Source organism: Clupea harengus, chromosome 13 (assembly GCF_900700415.2).
Source record: "Clupea harengus chromosome 13, Ch_v2.0.2, whole genome shotgun sequence".
Classification (NCBI taxonomy): Eukaryota; Metazoa; Chordata; class Actinopteri; order Clupeiformes; family Clupeidae; genus Clupea; species Clupea harengus.
The window spans coordinates 21931632-21956197 of NC_045164.1; the positions used below are offsets into that span (position 1 = coordinate 21931632).

Consider the following 24566-nt stretch of genomic DNA (forward strand, 5'->3'; position numbering starts at 1 on the left):
AGGGCCTGTTTCACTGGACAGCAGGTATATAAGAGCTTACTACAGTCTTAATTACTTCAGAGAAAGCTAGAGGGCTTTAAGGACTGTGTGTGTGTAGTTATGTACTGCTTTTCTAGTTAAATTGTACCTAGATTACTTGGATTACTCTGAATTTGCACTATCTTGGCAATTACCCTGTTTGCCAAGTTTAGTTTCACTCAAGCCAAGGTTTGTCAAGCCACACCTCCAACAATCAGCCACTTTTGTGTAATCAAGATCTGGGAGGGCCTGTTTCACTGGACAGCAGGTATATAAGAGCTTACTACAGTCTTAATTACTTCAGAGAAAGCTAGAGGGCTTTAAGGACTGTGTGTGTGTAGTTATGTACTGCTTTTCTAGTTAAATTGTACCTAGATTACTTGGATTACTCTGAATTTGCACTATCTTGGCAATTACCCTGTTTGCCAAGTTAGTTTCACTCAAGCCAAGGTTTGTCAAGCCACACCTCCAACAATCAGCCACTTTTGTGTAATCAAGATCTGGGAGGGCCTGTTTCACTGGACAGCAGGTATATAAGAGCTTACTACAGTCTTAATTACTTCAGAGAAAGCTAGAGGGCTTTAAGGACTGTGTGTGTGTAGTTATGTACTGCTTTTCTAGTTAAATTGTACCTAGATTACTTGGATTACTCTGAATTTGCACTATCTTGGCAATTACCCTGTTTGCCAAGTTAGTTTCACTCAAGCCAAGGTTTGTCAAGCCACACCTCCAACAATCAGCCACTTTTGTGTAATCAAGATCTGGGAGGGCCTGTTTCACTGGACAGCAGGTATATAAGAGCTTACTACAGTCTTAATTACTTCAGAGAAAGCTAGAGGGCTTTAAGGACTGTGTGTGTGTAGTTATGTACTGCTTTTCTAGTTAAATTTGTACCTAGATTACTGGATTACTCTGAATTTGCACTATCCTTGGCCAATTACCCCTGTTTGCCAAGTTAGTTTCACTCAAGCCAAGGTTGTCAAGCCACACCTCCAACAATCAGCCACTTTTGTGTAATCAAGATCTGGGAGGGCCTGTTTCACTGGACAGCAAGGTATATAAGAGCTTACTACAGTCTTAATTACTTCAGAGAAAGCTAGAGGGCTTTAAGGACTGTGTGTGTGTTAGTTATGTACTGCTTTTCTAGTTAAATTGTACCTAGATTACTTGGATTACTCTGAAATTTGCACTATCTTGGCAAATTACCCTGTTTGCCAAGTTAGTTTCACTCAAGCCCAAGGTTTGTCAAGCCACACCTCCAACAATCAGCCACTTTTGTGTAATCAAGATCTGGGAGGGCCTGTTTCACTGGACAGCAGGTATATAAGAGCTTACTACAGTCTTAATACTTCAGAGAAAGCTAGAGGGCTTTAAGGACTGTGTGTGTGTAGTTATGTACTGCTTTTCTAGTTAAATTGTACCTAGATTACTTGGATTACTCTGAATTTGCACTATCTTGGCAATTACCCTGTTTGCCAAGTTAGTTTCACTCAAGCCAAGGTTTTGTCAAGCCCACACCTCCAACAATCAGCCACTTTTGTGTAATCAAGATCTGGGAGGGCCTTCAGCCAGGTGCAATCAGTGAGCATGCTACTTCCATAGGGCTGCTGCTGAAGCGTCAGCGGAAGTGTCAGCCCTCGTGTTTCAGCCCTTTTCGTGTGAAGACCTTTTTGGGTAAAGACGTACAAGTCTACCTGTACAATCCACCGAAAACAAGGTCACAAACAAGGTTAAACTTTTTCATTTTGACTCTGCCATAGCCATGTGTCACAGTAGCATCTCTGTTGTCACTGGTTGCCAAAAAAGATCACAGCGCAGCAGACGGCAGCGCAACCTGGGTAACCCTCCGCTCACTTCAACAAACCTCATCCACTGTAACCTCTTTCTCTGTTGGCCTGTGGAACTGTCAGTCTGCAGTCAAGAAAGCTGATTTCATCTCAGGTTATGCCAACCACCTCTCCCTAGGGCTCTTAGCTCTCACGGAGACATGGATCACACCTGAAGACAATGCTACCCGGCAGCACTCTCCACCAACTATGCCTTCTCCCATACTCCCCGGCCATCTGGTCGTGGAGGTGGGACGGGGCTGCTGATTTCAGACAACTGGAAATTCACTCCACTGCTGCCCTCAAACAGGTATGCCTCCTTTGAATATCATGCAATTATGGTAAACTGCTCCTGTTAAACTTATGTGATTGTTATCTACCGTCCACCAGGACAGCAGGGTGATTTCGTCCATGAGCTGGACACCCTGCTGTCATCCATCCCTGAGCAGGAGTGTCCAACACTCATCCTTGGCGACATGAACATCCACCTAGACAATCCCAACTCAGCTGGACTTTCGAACCCTGGTTCACTCGTTCGACCTACAACAGGTCCCCACTCCTCCAACTCACAAAGCAGGAAAAGAGCTTGACCTCATCCTTGCTCGGAACTGCACCACGGACAACCTACGGTAACCCCTCTGCATTGCTCGGACCACTTCTTCATTCGCTTCGATGTTCGGCCTCATTGAGCAACCCTCTGTCCCCCCTCCGATGGTCTCGTTCCGGCGCAACCTCCGCAACCTCTCTCCCACCCACTTTTCCTCTCTGGTTTCTTCTGCTCTTCCACCTTTATCCACTTTCTCCTCACTAGGTGTCAATGATGCCACCGAAGCTCTCTGCTCCACTCTGAGCTCATGCTTGGACAGCTTGTGTCCACTTTCCACCAGACCTGCTCGATCTACCCAGTCTCATTCGTGGCTGAGTGATACCCTCCGAACGCAAGCGCTCCAATCTCAGAGCGGCTGAGAGAAAGTGGCACAAATCTGCCGCGCTGGACGATCTTGCAAGCTACCAGACACTGCTGGCCTCCTTCTCATCCAGCATCACTGCTGCTAAGAAGACTTTTTTCAATGACAAAATCAACGGTGCAAACTGACGCTCGGAAACTATTCTCCACCTTCAAAACTCTGCTCTACCTCCTCCTCCCCCCCCAGCTACTAACCTCACTGCTGATAACTTTGCTTCCTTTTTCACAGAGAAAGTGGCAGCCATCGGGCAACAGTTCGACCAACTGTCCCCCTCCCCTAAGGGCGGCAACCGTCAATAGCTCATCTTTTTCCTTCTTTCATCCCTCTCAGCGAGAGTGAGGTCTCCAAAATCCTAACAGGTAGCCGTCCAACTACATGCCCGCTGGACCCCATCCCATCCAACATCCTTCAAGCCATATCGCCTGCCGTCTTACCGGCAATAACACAGGTGATTAATGCTTCATTTAATTCTGGAACATTTCCTTCTCTTTTTCAAAGTGGCTCGGGTAACGCCGCTGCTCAAGAAGCCGTCTCTCGATCCCACTCAGGTGGAAAACTATCGACCGGTCTCACTTCTCACGCTCCTATCTAAAACCATTGAGAGGGCAGCTTCCAAACAGGTCACCGAGTTCCTGTCAAAGAACAATCTCCTCGATCCGAACCAGTCTGGCTTCAAAAGCGGTCACTCCACCGAAACAGCCCTGTTGTCTGTAATGGAGGCCTTAAAAACAGCTAGAGCAGCAGCTCAATCCTCGGCTCTCGTCCTGCTTGACTTATCAGCTGCGTTTGATACAGTCAACCACCGCATCCTTCTGTCCATACTGTCAAGTATGGGCATTTCTGGCAATGCGCACTCCTGGTTTGAATCCTACCTCACTGGGCCGCTCGTTCAACGTGTCATGGCAAGGTCATCTGTCTGTACCTCACCGCCTCACCACTGGGGTGCCCCAAGGCTCGGTGATGGGGACCACTTCTCTTTGCCATTTACACCACCTCGTTGGGCCCTATCATCCGCTCGCATGGTTTTTCCTACCACTGTTATGCCGATGATACTTCACTGTTTCTGTCTTTCCCTCCTGAGGACACCACGTCTCGACGCGGATTTCGGACTGTCTCGCTGATATATCCACATGGATGAAAAATCACCACCTTCAGCTGAACCTGGCCAAAACGGAACTGATGGTCTTCCCAGCCAAACAGGTCATCCACCACAACATCAAGATCAATACTGACTCTTTATCTCTTGCTCCATCCAAAACAGCAAGAAACCTCGGGGTCATTATTGATGACCAACTGACCTTCACGGCCCACATCGCCTCTGTCTCCAGGTCGTGCCGCTTTGCGCTATACAACATCCGCAAAAATCAGGCCGTACCTAACCCAGTATGCCACCCAGCTGCTGGTGCAAACCTTGGTGAGTTCCTGCCTTGACTACTGCAACGCCCTCCTAACGGGCCTGCCGGCTTGCGTGGTGAAACCACTACAGATGATCCAGAACGCGGCGGCGCGTCTGGTGTTCAACCAACCGAAAAGGGCACACGTCACCCCGCTACTCATCGAGCTCCACTGGCTGCCAGTAGCTGCTCGCATTAAGTTCAAGTCACTTATGCTTGCCTACAGAGTGCTTACTGGTTCTGCTCCCACCTACCTAAATGCTCTTGTAAGGGCAAATGTTACACCCAGGACGCTGCGCTCGTCTAGTGAGCGTCGTTTGGCACTGCCGTCCGTGCAAGCACGGCAATCCAGACTATTTTCATTTATAGTTCCACGTTGGTGGAACGAACTGCCTAGTACTACCAGAGCAGGGGCGTCCCTCTCTACCTTCAAGAAGCTTTTGAAGACCCAACTCTTCAGAGAGCACCTCCCCTCCTAACTGGCACCTGACTAGCGCTTAACTTGCACTTCAGCAGTTACATTCCTGCACTTCTTTTTCCTCTTTTCTAGGTTGTTGTTTTTCTAATTCTCATGTAAAGTAGTATTTATTGTTACACCATGCTTTTTTATTGCTCTTAGCTTGACTGTTCTCTCCCTTGTACGTCGCTTTGGACAAAAGCGTCTGCTAAATGACTAAATGTAAATGTAAATGTAAATGTAAATTATTTTGAATGCTGAGATGGAAGTTAGAGGCCTACAGGGGAACAGAGGGGAAAAAGTGACTGAGAGAGATTGTGTGTGTGTGTGTGTGTGTGTGTGTGTGTGTGTGTGTGTGAGAGAGAGAGAGACATGGAGAGAGAGAGTGAGAGAAAGAATAAAGGAGAAGGAAAAAATGAAAGAGAAAGTGATCACAAGAGGTGTCAGATAGAAGAGAGAGAGAGAGGATAAAGAAAGAGAGTGAGCGAGTGAGTGAGAACGAGAGAGAAAGAATGAAGGTCCTCTGATTAATGCAGCACATTCTCCTTCTACCTTGATCCGCATTACTTCAACTAGGCACACACACCAGGCTGCCATTCACACACACACACACACACACACACACACACACACACACACACACACACACACACACACACACACACACACACACACACACACACACACACACACACACACACACACACACACACCAGGCTGCCATTCCTTCCCTTTCAGATTTGGTATCTCGTGGAATATTGATCGCTCTTGCAAGACCTTATATCATCCTGTCAGAGCGGAGGAGAGGAGAGGCAGGGGGGGGGGGGGGCACACACCAGACAAGCTTGCTTAACATGCACGTCACCACACTCCATCTGCCCGTCCCCACCCACCCACCAAACACCCCCACACACACACACACACACACTCGCTCTCTCACACCCACCCACCCAAACACCCACACACACACACACACACACACACTCGCTCTCTCTCTCACACCCACCCACCCAAACACCCACACACACACACACACTCACACTCACAATCTCTCACACACACACACAAATTAACACGCATGCATTCAGACACTTTCTCTCTCTCATACACACACACACACACACACTCTCTCTCACACACACACACACACACATTAACACACATGCATTCAGACACTTTCTCTCTCTCTCTCTCTCTCTCACACACACACACACACACACACACACACACACACGCTCTCTCTATCTCTCTCACACACACACACACACACACACATTAACACACATGCGTTCAGACACTTTCTCTCTCTCACACAGAGACACACACACACACACTTTTGCACATATACACTTTTACACACCCACTCACACACACACATTCAAACATACTCACATTTACATACACATACGCACATATACACACACTCCTCTTCGCAGGCAAGGTCGGCTCAGTGCCGCCTCTTCCTCATCCTCCAAGGTCAGGCCGTGAGCCCTGGGGAGAGTGTCCGTGGAAACGGCGGTAATTGGGAGGTGTCACAAGTCACCGTGGTGACGCATTCCTTTAGCCCTCCATGCCAGCTTACACATCCTCCATTCCGAAGCCTCCCAGCTGAAATGACACTTCCCCTGCCAGAGTCACATCTGTACGAGATACAACCATGTGCCCTCCCCCCACGCACACACACACACACACACACACACACACACACACACACACACACACACACAGACACAGACACAGACACAGACACAGACACAGACACAGACACAAACACATGCACACGTAAACATTCACAAACACACACGTACACACACAGGCACACACACGCGCAAACACACAAACAAAAATACATCCACACATCCACACACACACACACACACACACACACACAGAAGAAACCGAACTGCACCAACAAACAACAAACACATCCGTACCTGGGTCTTTGAAATTTAATTCGAAACTTGAACAATAGACTTTCAGATTCTGAACTGAGGCCTGGTATTGCAGACCTCCCTGAGATATTCAAGCATTTTCAGCTGACAGCACTGCTGTCTAACATTATTTGCAGTAATAAAACCTGAGTTTAATTAAAAGTATAAATGAAACCAAACAGAGCCTGAAACTAAACCATGTATATATTTTACATGGTGCACGGAACCTTGAGAAGCTTGGGACTCAACAACATAAAATATGATGCGCCACAGTTAGTGGGAAGAATTAAGTCCAGGGAATAAGTTCAGTAAAGTCTGACTAGCCAGTTTTGGCAACCTGGATAATGTTGAATAGTTAATGCCAGGCAAGCAATTTTCTCTCTCTCTCTCTGTCAAACACACACACACACACACACACACACACACACACACACACTCTCTCTCTCTCTTGACTCTGCATCTTAAGAACCTCACTTCGAGTCAGCTCTCATTTGTTCCTTCATGGCCACTGAAGCAGTTTATGGCCCTGATGACTCAGACCCAGTCGGGCGGCGACCCCCAAAACAAACAACTCATTTACGCTCGGCACAATTAAAGTAAATTAGCATTTCAACACCCACACCGCAGCCAGTTAGCACACATCATGTGACAGCGTGTGGAGCGGAACACGGCAAAATGGCATCACATGGCGTCACAGACTTTAATGAATGGGGATCGTTAGGAGTCCTTGGCACTTGTAATGTCATCAGGAGACGGGCACAAGTAAATCTCTGCGTCTGGTAGTTATGAATATGGAAATCATGAATCTGAGATTTCATTCAGAGAACACAACTCTGTTTTACTTTAAAAAGGAACTACAGCTATCAGATCTCTTTTCAGTTGTATTCCTTTGCCTGAATGAACCTTTGACACTTTCATTCACTGTGAATGGCCTGGCTATTAGCCTTTCAATGAAAAGAAAATATTCACACAGTACTTGTACAGTAAGCAAAAATCCCAGATAGAAAATACTGCTGAAAGCCGGCAAAAACTGCAGAACTCCATCACAGTACAGCGTGAACAAAACAATGAAGCACCCCATGAAATCTTTCTTTTCCCAGAAAGACTTAAAAACAGGCCACTGATAAAAACCCTGTGGGGAAGGAGAGTTAACTGTCACCAGCAATCGCTTAACAGCCGGTATACGCCGAATGACCTTAATACGCCCAGCACTGTGGAATTATTCCCATCGTGTAGGTGTCAAACTCAATTGAAAACCTTCACCACAACTCAATGTGACGGAGGGGATAATGAATAGCCGGGTCCCCATTTGCCCTGTGTATTGCAGAATTATTGAACACACCTTGGGCAGAGTAAATGATACCAAGAGTAAGGCCTGCTAATGGAATTGATGGTGCTGAGAAAGTCTGTTTGAAACGAGAGCCTGCGGTCACGGGTGGTTCAAGATCTGCTGACGGATCCAAAATTGAAAAGCGTAATACGTGATATCGTGCCTTTATGACCTCTGTGAATATCTGACATTCATATGGGACAGCGCATCCTTCTGTAGGCCACCAGGTCTTGGAAGATCAAAGAAAACCATCCTCTGCTGTGAATCACACACTAAAGGTATGACAGAACAGATTATTCCCCTGCATTTCACAGGAAGGAAATGTGAATATACCTCAATGCATCTTTATAACTATATTATGCCCCACAGCGTGGCAGACCCAAAGACGGACGGGGCCCGAGTCTGGGTCACATCTGGCACGGATCCGCCTGGCCCAGCCCAGGCCCAGCCTGAAGTCTGATGGAAGGGAGGAATGAAACCATGATGATACCATGATTTTATAGGAAGAAAATGTGAAAAAAAAACCTTAATGCATCCTTCAAAGGAAACCCCCCAAAAAAACAGCACCCTGACATTGCTGAGTCAGAGGTGGATCTAGATCTGGTCTAGCTGACCCAGGCCATATCTACTCCCCAGTCAGCTGTCATCTCCGAGGACTGCCTTTGACCCCTCGAGGCTAGTGAGATGTGACTGAAGTGGGGCTGATCGGAGCAGCGGGCATGCATCTGCAGCTGCACCTCTGAGCTCTTCCAGCTCAACCCCGCGACCGTGCTGTCAGGAAGCCACGCTGAAGCCTGCTTCCTCCTCCCATTCATCAGAATCCCACCCTGATCTTATCACCACAGATGGGCTCCTGGGAACAGCCATCGAGATATTCTCAACAGCAGCAAGGAGGTGAGGAACACTGCCCCCCCCCCCCCACAAAAAAGTCTTCTCAAACAAAGAGCGATAATTCCACAGGGGAAGTCGCAAAAACTCACAGTGCAGTGTAGATTAATTTCTCTTTAGTTGGATGCCATATTGATTCAGAGGCTGGGATGTCTGTAAATAAACCCAGATAAAAGGGCAATTTCTCAAGTTCATTTGAAATAACCAACATATGACAAACCACAAATCTGAGCAGGGTACTGCCGGCACCCTGATGAAAAGGAGCTACCGACAAAAAAGGAAGAAATAAAAGAAAAACTCCGTGCAGCAATTAGACCACACATAAACTCAAGGACACACTGAAAATATCAACATCAAGCCCTCAGAAGCAAAACACTGCCCCAGAAAAACCAACAACACACCCACACACACACGCACACGCACACACGCACACACACACACGCACACACACACACACACACACACACAGACAGAGGGAAAGCAGCAGGCTGTGGGGTGAGTTCCTGGGGGCCATGGCTGACGAGCTCACCACAGCACCGCGCCGCGCCGTCCCAGCCATCTCTCTCTCAGCGCTGCCTCTGCCGTACACTGGCCCTCGGCGCGAGGGGAGCCGTCGCACAGACAGGGTGCTTCTGTTTGTGCAAACTCGAGCGTGTCCTGCTCTGTTTATGGGGCGGATGAAGCAGCTGGGCCGTGACCCCTGCATGCCTCTGTTTCTCCATCCTTTCTTTTCTCTCTCTCTCTCTCTCTCTCCCTCTCTCTCTCTTTTCACCAGGCCTCTGTGCAACCTCCAGGAAATCAGAGGCAAAACATAATTTGTACATTATGTAAACAGGGCTGTGGCGAAATCCAAGAGTGTCCTTCCAACTTTGTATTTACAATATCAATTATGTTCTCCAAGGATAAGCAGCGTTCAGAGAAGGCAGGCGCATTAAATGTTTGTCTCACCCAGCAAAGGGCTCAGCAAATGGGCTATGTCATCTATCTCTCTGTCTCTTTCTCACCCTTTCTCTCTCTCTCTCTCTCTCTTTCTCTAAACAATCTGAACAGGAAACGGTTAAGGCCTGTGTAATCATGGAAGTCCACATCTACATTTGCCATCACACAAACAAACACACACACAAGTTACAACATGTCCGTACAGTATATCAAGTTTGGCGTCACTGACACTAAAAAAAGGCACTTTTTATAACCGTTGAGGGGGGTAAGAAAAGATGCCACATTTAGATGATGTTATCTCAAGTTTTGGAAAGGCCTTTTTCAAGGGAAAAAATGTTCTGGTTCATGTCGACTAGGTTCAATAATTTACTAGGCTGGATGCCTCTATGTAGCCTCACTCTGATGTAAGTTGTTTGTGCTGTGAATCCCTTTCATAACAATTCAGATCTACACTCATTAGCACAAGCACATCCCACAAGCACAAGTGGACTACAATGCAATGTTTTCAGATCTCAATGAAAGCCGTGGATACTGGCTGTCTGCACCAGGCTAACGATATCTGACAAAATCCGACAACGCTAAACTGCATCGATTTTGCTTCCAGGCCTAATGTAAAGCAGTGTGTCTGGCTAGTGTGAACTGGTTGATGGGGGGAATAGATACCGGAAAAGTGTCTGGCCCGATTAGTGTGCTGCTCTGTGGGATCTTGACATTATTAATAACATCTGGGCCTTGTAACTCCCATCCCTGTCCCTCATCCCAGCCCTCATATCGCAAGACATTCACTCTTTATCACACACACACACACACACACACACACACACACACACACACACACACACACACACACACACACACACACACACACACACACACACACACACACACACACACACACACACACACACACACACACACACACACATAATATTTCTTTCTTTCTCTCTATGTTTCTCACAAACACACAATCAATCTAATTCCCCACCCCCATGCACCCCCCCAAACACACACACACCATAGTCAGTGGTCCCCATCGCGGACGCGCTCTAAGAATTCCCTGTTAGCAGGAGTCTGCAGTGCACCCAAAGAAAGAATTCCCGACTCATTTATTATAAAAATGGCAGAACCGAAAATAACTCAAATTGCTGTGATCCAGAGACACCAATCACAGGGACCCAAGTAGGGGAAAGATCAAAATGTGAACTATTACAAACATCCAGAGAGGCCGGCCCCAGGCTTTCCAGCCGCTTCTACTGAAACGTCCAAACCCTGTGTTATTCTATAATATCGGGTTACTAGAAACAGCTAACCAAAATAACATATTTCATATCGACTAACATTGACCTTGGACGCGAAACAGACATTGCTCTGGAGTTCAAGTGGGTATTAGGAGAGCTGCGAATAGGACCGGGACGGAGAACCGAGGGACTCCTCCCATGGCACCGCCACCATCAGGAAGGGGGTGGGACAGCTGCCTGTCGGCACGTACCGAGATAGCAGGTGAATACTTCTAATCGTCTTTAGTCCGTTACCAGCCCTTTCGTTACAAATTGAGTGCATTGAATGACTAATCCCTCTCAGTGAGAGTGTTCCCAGTGGGGGTGACGTCTGTGATCGCAGCGCTGCGTGCCGTTTGAGCAACAGGGATCCCCTGCGAAGAGCACAAATGGGAGATTATGTATTTACAGATGCATTCGGCCCACCCTGGTGTGATGTGATCTCATGGAAAAGGAGTGTCATCTTAGATCATGTGCATTAATCTGATTATCTGAGGAGTGGGGTTGAGATGAGAGAAAGAGAGAGGGGGGAGGGGAGGGGAGGGGAGGGGGCTGACAGTGTTATAAATTGATATGAAGGTTTGTGAATGTACACCATGACACCATCATAAGACGGCTCATTTTCTATTTTGATGCTTTTGCACACGTGCACTTGATCTATAATTTGCTAAATCAGACAGCGTATCTATCAGAGTTTAATTTTAAATTTGTTTGCACATTTACAAATGAAGCTGCTATAATTGCCATGAAGCGATCACACCCAGCAAAAAAAAGAGAAGCTCGAATCGCCGAATGGATTAAAGTGTCAAATTTTTACGATGTTATAAGAAGCCGAAGAGCACAACATACTTCTGAGGGTTTCGACTGTCAGTGGGACACCAGACTTACGACAGTTTAAATAACCCCTGTATTTATCCAGCTCCAGAAGGAGGGAGGCAGGATCTGCAGCCCAAGGAGCATATCCTTGGCAGGCCTCTTATTTTTTTTCTTAATATTTTTAGACGTTTGACACTCTCAACGCCCTCAGACACATTCTTGAGTTTCCCGAGGTGTAGCCGTGGAGATCAGCAGGCTTCTTTGTGCGTTAGGGTGGTATTATTATTATTATTATTATTATTATTATTATTATTTCTCAGGTCACGACCATATGCTTGAGATCACTTAATTGCTTTGCGGCTTTATTGAGAATCTTCCCCAAAGCTGAAGCCATGAAACAATCGTTTGTAACCTGAGTCATTTTATTGATGACACAATAAAAACCGCTGATCGCGCGCGCGCTTGCATAAACTGAATGAGTGTACACAGTGGGCAAGCCACTAATCTCCCGCTTCCTAATGCTTGTGGAAATTAGAGCCATAAAATAAACCCAAAGCACCTCGTTCTAAAACAAAGTGCTATTAAAAGTTTCGGAAGAAACCATCAATTTCAGCTGCGGCGGAGCGATCACTCAGCGTAGAGGATGGAGTGGCACTGTTTTCATAGCTTGAAGGGACACAGTCACTGGAGACACTCTTGGATCCAAAGGCAGACACTGTTTTCTAAAGGCCGTCCTTCCTTCCCAGTGTCTGTGGTCGCACTGCATACGGCTACAACAATAACAAGACCGACTGAATGAACGTCAGCTTTTCTATTATGTCTATGTAGGGACCTATACGTCTGTACATACAGGTACATTAGTGGTGTTTCACATGGTAAATATTCTATAAAAGGTCTGTCGTCCCTCGAAACAGAGCTTTGGTAAGTGCTTCTTTCTCTCCATTTTCCCTGTGAGTGTTTCCAGAGCCCAGAATGTGAATGATCTAGAACCCCAGCAGACAGCAAAAAGTTATAGTGAGTTGGACTGAACCACTTGTAAAAACAGGGGGCTCAGCACCACGCACTACTGGGGTTTGTCTAAGCCGTCTGTGTGGTCATGAAAGCAGGGGAACAACTAGCAGGAGTCTGTAGCTGAATACTGTATTTGGCCTGTGTCGGGCTAAAACTGTTTTAACATCCATATTGAGATTCCTTTACGACAGTGCTCAGAGGAGCAAGAACAAGAAGGGGGGGGGGGGGGAACGGATGATGGGAAACAATTGGACCTCAGCCCGTGTTGCTACCGGCACAGAGATCGTCATCATGAAGGATGGCGCCACTTGTTAGCAGTTTCCTGTCACTGCGCCCCACTCTTTTATTGCACACGGGGCGAGCGACTGGATGATTCCTCACAGCACTCCATTTCAGCTGGCCCCGGACTCCCACTGCAGCAGTGACTCTCAGCATCCACCACCTCTCAGTGAGGAGTGAAGAGTGAGAGGAGTGAGGAGTGAGAGGAGTGAGGAGTGAGGAGTGAGGAGTGAGGAGTGTTATGAGTGAGGAGTGAGGAGTGTTATGAGTGAGGAGTGAGGAGTGAGAGGAGTGAGGAGTGAGGAGTGAGGAGTGAGGAGTGAGGAGGGTGGAGTGTGAGGAGTGAGGAGTGAGAGGAGTGAGGAGTGAGGAGTGAGAGGAGTGAGGAGTGAGAGGAGAGAGGAGTGAGGAGGGTGGTGAGGAGTGAGGAGTGAGGAGTGAGGAGTGAGGAGTGTTATGAGTGAGGAGTGAGGAGTGAGGAGTGTGGAGTGAGAGGAGTGAGAGGAGTGAGGAGTGAGGAGTGTTATGAGTGAGGAGTGAGGAGTGAGGAGTGAGAGGAGTGAGGAGTGAGGAGTGTGAGGAGTGAGGAGTGAGGAGGGTGGAGTGTGAGGAGTGAGGAGTGAGAGGAGTGAGGAGTGAGGAGTGAGAGGAGTGAGGAGTGAGAGGAGAGAGGAGTGAGGAGGGTGGTGAGGAGTGAGGAGTGAGGAGTGAGGAGTGAGGAGTGTTATGAGTGAGGAGTGAGGAGTGAGGAGTGTGGAGTGAGAGGAGTGAGGAGTGAGGAGTGTTATGAGTGAGGAGTGAGGAGTGTGGAGTGTGGAGTGAGAGGAGTGAGAGGAGTGAGGAGTGAGGAGTGTTATGAGTGAGGAGTGAGGAGTGTGGAGTGTGGAGTGTTATGAGTGAGGAGTGAGGAGTGAGGAGTGTGGAGTGAGAGGAGTGAGAGGAGTGAGAGGAGTGAGGAGTGAGGAGTAAAGAGTGTTATGAGTGAGGAGTGAGGAGTGAGAGGAGTGAGGAGTGAGGAGTGAGGAGTGAGAGGAGTGAGGAGGGTGGAGGGTGGAGTGAGGAGTGTGAGTGAAGAGGGAGGAGTGAGAGGAGTGAGGAGTGAGGAGTGAGAGGAGTGAGGAGTTCATGATTTCAAGGGAAAGTGCCTAAGGAGGAGTTATCAGATATTAAAATTATCAAAGTCAATTTTCCTCTGATAAGTGACACTTTTTTCCCCTTTGTATAACCCTTCATATAACTGTTTCGGGGGGTGGGGGTGGGGGGGGCAGCCTAAGGCTAGACACTGACACCGTGGACCCCAGGTTCTCACCATCCAGGAGTGCTGACAGCTTGCACTTCAAAAGGCTATCAGCTCAGTTCAAAAGCAGCCCGTCACACGAGAGGAGGACTCACTCTCTACAGTCGCTCCTAACTGGGTCATAAACACAGCAAACACAACATCAGCGAGCACAGCAATGCCTAAAGTGCCTAACGTCCATCTGGGCTTGAAATATTCATGCCTGTTAGAAATGCAAGATGTACACAATATACGCAAAACAGGAAACTGTTGGAGGTAAAAAAGAAAAACTCTTTTAAACAAAATTGTTTAGAAAAAACAACAAAAAAGCTAGTCTCTCTATAATTACTAAGTAGCTGGTTTTCACAGTTAAAGCTTTGAATTAGACAGTTTCCCCTTTACCAATCTGACATCTCTAAGGAATGCAAGAGAAATGTCTACAGCATTTCTGTAGCAATATCTAGCGTTCTGATTTAAGGCAGGGAAATTGACCAATCTGCTCTTCAACTTAATTGTCCAAATTGGCACCCGTCGCCACAGTCCTATCCTTGCACCCAAATCAGAGACTGCAACATTCCTATCGGGCTCTTTTTTGGTCACAGGGGTGGAATTTGCATTTGCAACACCCATGTTTTTTATTCTCAACATATAATCCCAAACACCCAAACAAATACCTTCCTACAAGAAGAGTGAGAATCTTCGAGAGGAGAAATGCTCCATCATAGATGCTGTGAGAATGAATGCAGAATGAGGCGGCCCTTCGTTATGTAAGTGCAAAGCTCAGATCCAGTCATGGGAAGCATCCCCCACCACCCGGCTGCATCCATCAGCCCCATCACCCCCCCCCCACCCCCCACCCCGCTGCATCAGCCCCATCACAACTGTTGTCCTCCTGCATCTCTTCTCACCACTGCACCGTCTCATTTGTCCTGCTTTTCACCCCGTAGACACATCCCTCTCACTCTCCTCTTTCCCTTTCACTCTATCTCTTTCTATCTCTCTTTCTCTCTCTGTCTCTCTTACACACATTGTTCCCACAGGCTCATCTGGGTTTCACATGCAGGTGCATGTGTGTGTGTATGTGTGTGCGTGCGTGTGTGTATGTGTGTTTGTGTGTCAGGCAGACAGGTGTCAGATAGAATACCCTGTGATCCATTTGCCAGGGAAAATGCCAGAGAGTCACAACAGAACAACCTCAAGGTCAGCTTGACCTCCAAGTCCGGCTCAAACTTGTGTTACTTTCCCGTGCAGTCAGGGTGCACCTCTAAAGAGGGCGAGAGGGGCACTGCAGTGCCCAGAGTGTCTGTGTGTGTGTGTGTGTGTGTGTGTGTGTGTGTGTGTGTGTGTGTGTGTGTGTGTGTGAATGAAAAAAGGGCATTTCCAAGCCACATCATCCTGTGATGCTGCTGCCGTATCACATCTCGAGTCAGCAGGCATTCCTGAAACGCCTTGTTTGTTCTCATATGCCTGACATCTGCAGCAATGGAAACGACTGGCTGACACAGACACTATAAACAACATATAGCGTGATCCAAATCATCTGGACAGCAAACCTAAAGGCACACCGAGTGATTCTGCTTTTGTCTTGAGGCTCAAGTAACAGCACGGACATGTGCAACTACAACCTCTGGCGATACTTCTGCTTTTTTTTTTGACTGGCGAGACAAAGTTTCATGCGCAAATAGCCAGTAACATAAAGAGTGAGCACACACACACACACACACACACACAAACACACACACACACACACACACACACACACACACACACACACACACACACGCCTATAACCAAATACCCAGTAACATAAAGAGTGAGCACACACACAAACACACACACACCCACAAACACCACTATGGACCATGTAGACGCAGTGCTCCGCTCATTAAAGGTGGATCCCTCCAAGTAGGTGTCCAGTATTACCTGCCATGTGCTGATAGCAAAAGGCTCATAAGTTGCTTAAGTGGGTTTCAGCATTGGGCTAATGGGTTTTAGGTATGTCTGTGTGTGTGTGTGTGTGTGTGTGTGTGTGTGTGTGTGTGTGTGTGTGTGTGTGTGTGTGTGTGTGTAATGGGGGTTAGGGGTGGTTGAAGGAGGCCAGAGGGAGAGCATTTAGCTCTGTCCCGGGCTGTTTAGCCACCTCTGTGAGATCCGACATGTGCACACTTCCCTCGCAGGGTGCTGTTTGTTTTCACAGCAGGCAAAAACAAAAGTGAGACGTGGGAGGCCACTCCAGGTTGATAAAGGTCATGTTTCCTAGTGCAAGGGGAGCGGAGGGGCAAAAGCTTCCTGGCCAGCCTTGGCCTTCCGAGTCCCGGCGGCGTGCAGCCCCCAGATATGAACATGCACAGAGACATGAGTGAAGTGATAGAAACGCCTGAGTAAGAGAAACATTTAAATAAAGAAAGGTGTTTCCAGAGGTCACTTGTTTCTCCATGCTGGTCTGAACTAATATAAACACTCCCTCCTAAACAACACAACCATTTCTTGCCATTTCTCAACTTTAAGGCTTAGCCTTGGCTCACAACACAAGCCAAAGCAACATTTAAATCCATGGAAAACACTTAAGCAAATTAATCATTATGTCACCTTGGAGAGGGGAAATGTAACGACTTAACACAAAATAAGTCTTTATGCATATTTGAAGGTTATACAACATATATAGTGATAATAGTATTCTATAAGGAAACACAATCACTGTTTATACATGCACAAAATGCTAAGTTTAATTATGGAACTCTCATAAGATGAGATGAATCATTACTTCACGTTCACTTTTCAGCAATTCCACGTTTCAGAATGCATACTGCATTGTTACACCCACACATGTAATAACTTGCCATAAACGTTATAAAACACAAACGTAACACAAATCTGCACTTAAAGATAATGATCCCGCAGACATCCCTACAAACCTAATAATTGTTGCCTACCACAAAATAATTCCCCACAAATATAAAAATCATTACATTTGCAGGAAGTTATTTTAATATATTAGCAGGGAGTTATTTAAATATATTGGCAAAAAGTTATTTGAATATATTAGCATTGTGGGAAGGAACATTTATGCAGCTTGGCCTGTAACTATATGATGGACATAGCCTAATACACACAAAACACTCAATCAATCTAAAAACTAAAGAATCTAAAAAAATGGTCTGGAAATTTAATTAGATGGCGAACATTTGTGAAAACATACTTTTACAACTGATATAACAAGTACAATTTCAATATAGTATATATGTCATTTATTACATTTGATGTAATAACAAAATGTCAACTTCCAACAAACTTAACATTATTATTTATTACGTTTGTGGAAAATTAGTTATTTAGTCTGTGGTAGGCAACAATTATTACATTTGTGGGATCATAATCTTTAAAAAGTGCTGGTTTGTATTACATTTGTGGTTTATAACATAACAAGTGGGTGTAACACTTGAATTCTAAAAAGAGTAGTGCATACCTCTTGATAAATGGCGCCATTGCATTTTATGTTGGGAATATGTATTTTATCTGACCTTAGGGTATGCGTCCATAACCATTATCTTATCCAATGCAAATTAAGTCTCCATCACTGTATACTACTCATAATAACTGTTATATAGTAAAATATTCTATTATGTTTTGCTATTATACTACTCTAGTATGTCATGTCCGTTGCCTACCTTTACGGTGTGGTATTAAACCAAAATAAGCCTTGTAGCAAAAATATCATCAAGGCAAATTGTGGTTACACATTTAACATTATGATAGAAACATGAGTTCTACACATCCTTCAGCAAACCCCTTGATGTACTAAAAAGGTTAAAGAAAGCAACTTGAGGCAGGAGTTCTTTTAATTTCTGCTACACTTCCAGGTGGAACACAGCTATGCTTGTCAAGGACACACGTGGCCTGAAAAGTATTAGTACATTTTTTAACATTGACCTATGCTTTTAATATATATCTGCTGTCGCAAAGTTTATGTTCCTCCCTGCATTCCTGATAGCTAAATATGAAAACCGCCATTTCACTTGAGGAAATGCAGTATCTCTGTGATATCTGTGAGCATAATGGAAAGGAGGACAAGGTAATTTAAAGTGAATGAAACATAAGTCACAGCGCTGGATGAGTTATTTCTTAACGTGCCACCTATTTCAAATTGCCTCTGCACTCATTGTCACTATAAAGGTCCTGTGATGTTTTAAAGTGTCCCTGCAAATTATGATTTCATATCCATCCTTCCAGTATCGCAGTAATGTATGAAGTAGTGAGGCAGTTTTAAAAAGTTTAGAATCATATCAGTTAGCCTACTTTAAAATTTCTTGCATACAGTTTCAAAAGTGAGCCATTTAGTCTGTGCTAAATTAATTAATGAAGATAAATGGACCACATTTTCCTCCAAGTGAGAGGCCATTGGGATACAAGGGATTATTAAGGCTATGGAGACAAGACGACAGGAAATATTTCCTTTTCCTCCAACCACTGATTGCAAGGATGGGTTTTATAAATGGGAGAACTGGAAATACACATGCTTAGTTTTAACTCCATTTAAAAAAAATAAACGTGCTGTTACTTTTCGTCTTGCTCGATGATTAGCTAAACGAATGGCACTACCCTTCCATTCCAGAGTATGTCTCTCTGTAGAGGTTGTCGTGTATCATGACAAACTATCTAACTTTTAATTAAGGGTGTTCTTGGAACCACCAAACTATTCAATGACATCTCTATAATTTCGTCACCAGCCAAAGTAAGTTGCAAGCTTCAGCTGACACACCCACCACCGCTGCTGAAGTTGTTATACCAACTCATTCAAATTGATCATACTTACAGGGAAACTGTCGTATTTGGAAGAAAACTGGGCTGCAAAGTGTCAAGCAAGTCTGCGTCGTTGCACACGACTTTGACGCGGACGTTTTGCCTGCTCAGCTCCTTCGACCTTTCCGAAGTGCAATGACAGCTGTCAATAATCAGGTCTGGGCAGTTCCTGTTGGTTGATACACTCCTCCACAATCCCAAAACGACACAAAGTAACGTGAGGAGTTTCATCATTTGGGAAATTTCTGTCACAAAGTACAAGTTGTTAAGGCATTCATTCCCTTAACGAGGAATCGATTGAGGTCATGTCATAGCGTGTGTGCATAGGTGACAGGACACGTTGACTGCGCTGGAGTCACCTGTCCCCGTTCTCTTGAGAAAGTGTCGTAGCGTCTTGTAGAAAACTGAATGGAAAAGTATTATAACAACATCACATTTGTTCGATAGCTTCTGAATCGATGAGTGCTATACTTGTGCACTTCCAACGGCATGGTTAGAGGTAGACGTAAAGTGACAACTTTCAAAAGTTAATCCAGCTATCCTACGATATCCGCGATATTTCTTTCCCGTGCATGGCATAACGGTTTGTTCCGCTTTCAGGCTGTCCAGCCTCTAGCTGAACTTCGTCAATCTCTTGAGATCCTGTGCATATTTTCCATTGCGTAAAAAAGTTACATAGTGCGTCCGTACGGTATCACAACTATCAACAGGTTGTTCCTTGCTCGTGCATTCCCACTCATTGGGAAACCGGCGAAGTCCCTCCTTCCTGGGGGGGACCAACTGAAAGAACCTCGGTGTTTTTATTGGCTCAGAATTCACCACATGACTGAATGCTGCTTAATTTTCCAAATGAGGCATATAGGACTTGACAAATTGCTAATGGAATTACTCAGAGCGCTGAAATTCTATAGCTATGTTGCTGGTATTTCCCCTTGTATTTTAAAGCATATTTAATGTTGTAATATCCAATTCTGTGAACATGAAAGCGATAGCATTGACAAAATAACCTAACAACTATCAGTAAGTTGCGAGAAATTTGATAGACTAGCCCTTTACTTTAGCAAGGATGTGGTTAGAAATAAAAACAGATTCAAGTATGCAATAGACCTACTTATATCTTTAAGTATGTATGGCATATACCTCTGATGTTCTTGTCTGTTTTTGTAAAACTGCATTGGCTTCCACTTACGTAATATAAAAATACAGATTTCCTCAATGTAAAGATATTTTTAGAATACTGTAGCAAAGCAACAAAACAAGTTAACTTGCTGAAATCCAAACTCCATGTCTAATCATGGAGCACCAGGTCTTGATGATGGCAAGCTAGTTTAGAAGAATGTGACTCAGGCAGAGATCTCAGGTATATAGGCTAGTCTTGTGCCCGATGCTAAAATTGAAACCTCAGGTTTTGACAGACTTTTTATATTGTGGCAGACATGCCTTGTTGCGTTGTGATGCCAAAGTCCCTCATTTTCTGTGCTTATTTGGTTTCTAGGTTACAAGCTTGATCCCATGCTGAGCGAGACTGGAAGTAATTGCTCTCCTATTCTATTCATGAGAGATACATGCCTCTATTTTAGCTTTTATACAAATTGAAGCAAAATGAACTCTCTTTTTTTTCAAGTGAAATAATGTGCTTTATCTCTTGGCAACCATGACTTCATGATGGGAGAGGTGAAATTGGTATTGGTACTTGAGTACGCCTGAGTTCAGCTGTGGACATGGCAGATGAATGCATGACATGGCCCATTAACAGGACAGGGAGCAGGCTTGCCTTCTGTTGTCTGCATGCAGCTATTGAGTGTCCCCCACTATGGGGATAGATCCATTACGCTCGAGTGAGGTTTGACTTGTGTGGGAGAAGGGAGACGCAATACTCACTGCTCCGCTCAGAACTCTCAGGAGCCCAAGATGAAGAGGTGTTTCTTTCTCTCTCTCTCTCTCTTTCTCCCACTCCCATGCACTCTCTCTCTCTTTCTCCCACTCCCATGCACTCGCTCTCTCCCTTTGTCTGTGGCCCTCTTTCTCCATCACTCTTTCTCTCTATTTTCTCTCTCTCTCTCTCTCTTTCTCCCTCCCTTGAGCACTCTTTCCATCTCTTTTCCTCAACATCCCGCTGTGTATCTCCTTCTCTATCTGTGTCTTTCTATATATTTTCCCTCACTATCTATTCCCCTCTTGCTTTCTATCTCCCTCTCTCTCTCTCTCTTTCTCTCTCTCTCTCTCTCTCTCTCTTCTGTGTTTGAGGGAGGAGGAGGCTACACAGTTTAGCACAGGGACATCAATCACGCGCGCGGCAGCCTGTTGAATGTATGTGATTATCGTGTGTGTGTGTGTGTGTGTGTGTGTGTGTGTGTGTGTGTGTGTGTGTGTGTGTGTGTGTGTGTGGCTGTGTGTGTGTGTGGCTGTGTGTGTGTGTGTGTGTGTGTGTGTGTGTGTGTGTGTGTGTGTGTGTGTGTGTGTGTGTGTGTGTGTGTGTGAGTGTGAGACAGAAGCCCTAGCAGCTGCAGTGAGGCTGGGAGGCAGCAGGGGTGAAGTGCTTCCCCTGAGCCCAGTGCCGCGCTGCTCACTCCCCACACCAAATTCCTCTCTCATTACCCACCCTGTCCCACAGAGAGACTGTTAGCACCAGATAGAGAGAGAGAGAGGTGGAGAGAGAGAGAGGGAGAGAGGTGGAGAGAGAGAGAGGGAGAGAAAGAGAGGTGGAGAGAGAGAGAGAGATTGAAAGAGGGGGAGAAGGGGAGGATGGGAATGAGAGAGTGAATGTGTGAAAGGAGACAAAAAAGAGAGAACAGAGAGATAAGATAGAAAGAATGCGAAGGTCTTAATTCTCCTTGCTAACCTGCCTAAATCCTCTCGTCTCGTTAGCTGTTAACTTGATAGCTAAACCGTTCGCACTTCATCCTCAAGAAAAGAAAAAGGTAGTCTTTTACATACTTTGCATACTTTTCCGTTCTGTGGGCTAATTCCTAAATAATAAAAATGTAGCTACCTCCTTGAGTAACCCTCCTTACTCCCCATTGTTGCTCCCTTGCCTCCCCGTATGGATTGTTTACACAGATGTACTTTCACCTTGCTGCGGAAAGTTTGAGGGAATCTTCCCCCCATCTAGCCGGCCCCAGGGACAGGCAGGATAGAGCTGACATCATCTTCATCATCATCCGAGGAGATAAATCTTTAATGGAACAGCGGCAGGAACTCGTTGGACGTGGGCCACCGGCCGCCAAAAACCAGGCTACTTGTGTCTCGTCTCTAATGGGAAGCAGAGAAATCACGAAAGGCCGTGGCCGCTGCCTAAATATTTTTTTTTCCTTGTGGCGGAGGGGGGAGAGATTCTCAAGTCGACGAGATGAGCAATGTGATAAACAAAACAAAATGGACAGTGAAAGACTGCAACATGTCAGGCAGGGGGGAAACTCGCACAAGTCTGTTCCCGTGGAGGAGTGACAAGCAATTAGTTATCGTGGGCTATTACTGTAAGACCATGAGAGGAGGACTCTTTCATTAGTGCGTAATGGAACGACAAAGTTAATGGTTTCGAACCGTTTTGGAATGCCGTCTCGATACGCTGCTCCTGTTTCCCCAATCGCTCGTCTGACGGCCACGACGTGTGTTAGCACTCGTAGTTCTCCATTTTTCTGTCGTGACAAAGACAAATGAGCACGAGGTATGAGGCAATCATGATCCTCACTAAATATTTACAAGCACCTCACATCGCTACCGCATCGGAGCGACAAAAGCTTAATTATAACTTCATGGGGTCTGAATGATTTGTTTTTCTTTCTTCCTGGCCGGGGACACACCGCTGATTTTCTCTGTCTAATCTTCCCCACACTATATTTATAGCCTGTGTCATGTGTGCAAGGGAAATTATCAGCAACTGAAAGGGAAAAAAGGGGTCTGTTTGTGCACATGCCTGGCCAAATGAAATTGGGAACCATATCAGTGAAGAAAGGTCAGTGTCATCCATCTCCCATTGCGATGAGCTTTGTAGTAGCACATTCTGCCTGGCTCACTGACAAGTCTCCTTCAGGAAGACCCTACAATTAAAATACTGTGGGTTTGATATGCCCGCTGGCCAGAGCTTTTCATTTTACCCGGAGCAGCCCCAGTTAACTCGGCGAGCATTCGAAAGCCAACGGTAGCTCATCTTATGTGTTCCATTGTTGTGGAAATTGCCCTTAAAAAAATACAGCTGGGGCAGAAACTCTTCCAAATCATGGTCATTTCACGTTACATCTTCAACATCATATCAACAAATGCAATAACATAAAAATATCAGAAATAAGTTCAGCCTCAAGCCTATCCACTAAAGACAGGCTGTACTGTATATATAGCTACTGTTACACATGGCTATTCCTGGACACGCCAACCCAGTGTGACGTGCCTTAAGGCGACACACACACACAGACAATCCCTGACAGGTAAATAGATGTGCTGGATGGATATCAACACACACAGCTGTGTCTTCCCCCCGCTCACGACTCCTTACTCCAAGAATATCGGGAGTGACGTTGGGGACGTCAACAAGACAAAGATGAAACAAGGTGCTTAGAGAGTGCGTTTCTCAGTGTCGTCCATTGATTGTGTTAGATGCACAGCACAGATTCTTTTGAAACAGCAACTCAGAATCTCTAGCGATCCCCTATAAGGAAAGCTGTGCTTTGTGTTTTTCCAAATGAATGTCAAATCAATTCTACAGTACACAATGGCACGAGGAAGTGGAGGAAGTGACATCTATAAACAGCTCTGCGATATTTCCCGATACTCTCAAGTACCAGGAAACCAACGAGACAGGCCTCCTCGAGAGGTCATAAAAGTCTCTGGCCTGGTGCAGCAGCTGTTTTGGCTTATCTCATTAAGGGTTTCGTCAAAAGGGAGGGGCCAGCGTGGTTTTAATCCGCGGTCGACTGCAGCCGTTTTTAACGTGCGATGATGTGAGCTGGCGGCGGCGGCGGCGTGTGTCCGCAGTGTTCCGGTGACAGGGTGGACCCGGTGACAGGCCCAGCCACCAGGGCTCGCTGCCATGCTGAGGTTCTGGCTCGAAGAGGGACGTGGCAGCACACGGGCACCCACTGCTTCCAAAACAACCGCGCCGACTCCCCGGGCACACCAGACCAGGCGGACAAAAAATGCCCCCGAGAAACAGGCCACCTTAACTGACTGACTAACACACTGCCACAGCCATCCCTTTTCTTCTTTTTTTAAATGAAGATAATGACATTCAATTATTCTAATTCGTTTTTTTTTTTTTTATTCCTTCCCCGCTTTATTGTGGCCCATTCGCTATACTCCCACTCCCATTGTGAGCTCAGCCCGGCCAGACAAATGTATCTCGGCCCGCTGCTGCCGGCAT

At 45.9% G+C, this 24566-nt stretch overlaps 1 protein-coding gene across 1 annotated transcript in view; it reads right to left on the reverse strand.

Annotated features, from left to right (window-relative positions):
- The window catches only part of LOC105893426 (adhesion G protein-coupled receptor A3), a 144278-nt gene extending 124322 nt beyond the window's left edge, over positions 1-19956 (reverse strand). Inside the window, exon 1 of the mRNA XM_031578689.2 lies at positions 19224-19956. Coding sequence (XP_031434549.1) covers positions 19224-19444 — 221 coding nt within the window. The 5' untranslated portion in view covers positions 19445-19956. The remainder of the gene's footprint in view (positions 1-19223) is intronic.
- Positions 19957-24566: the final 4610 nt, after the last annotated feature.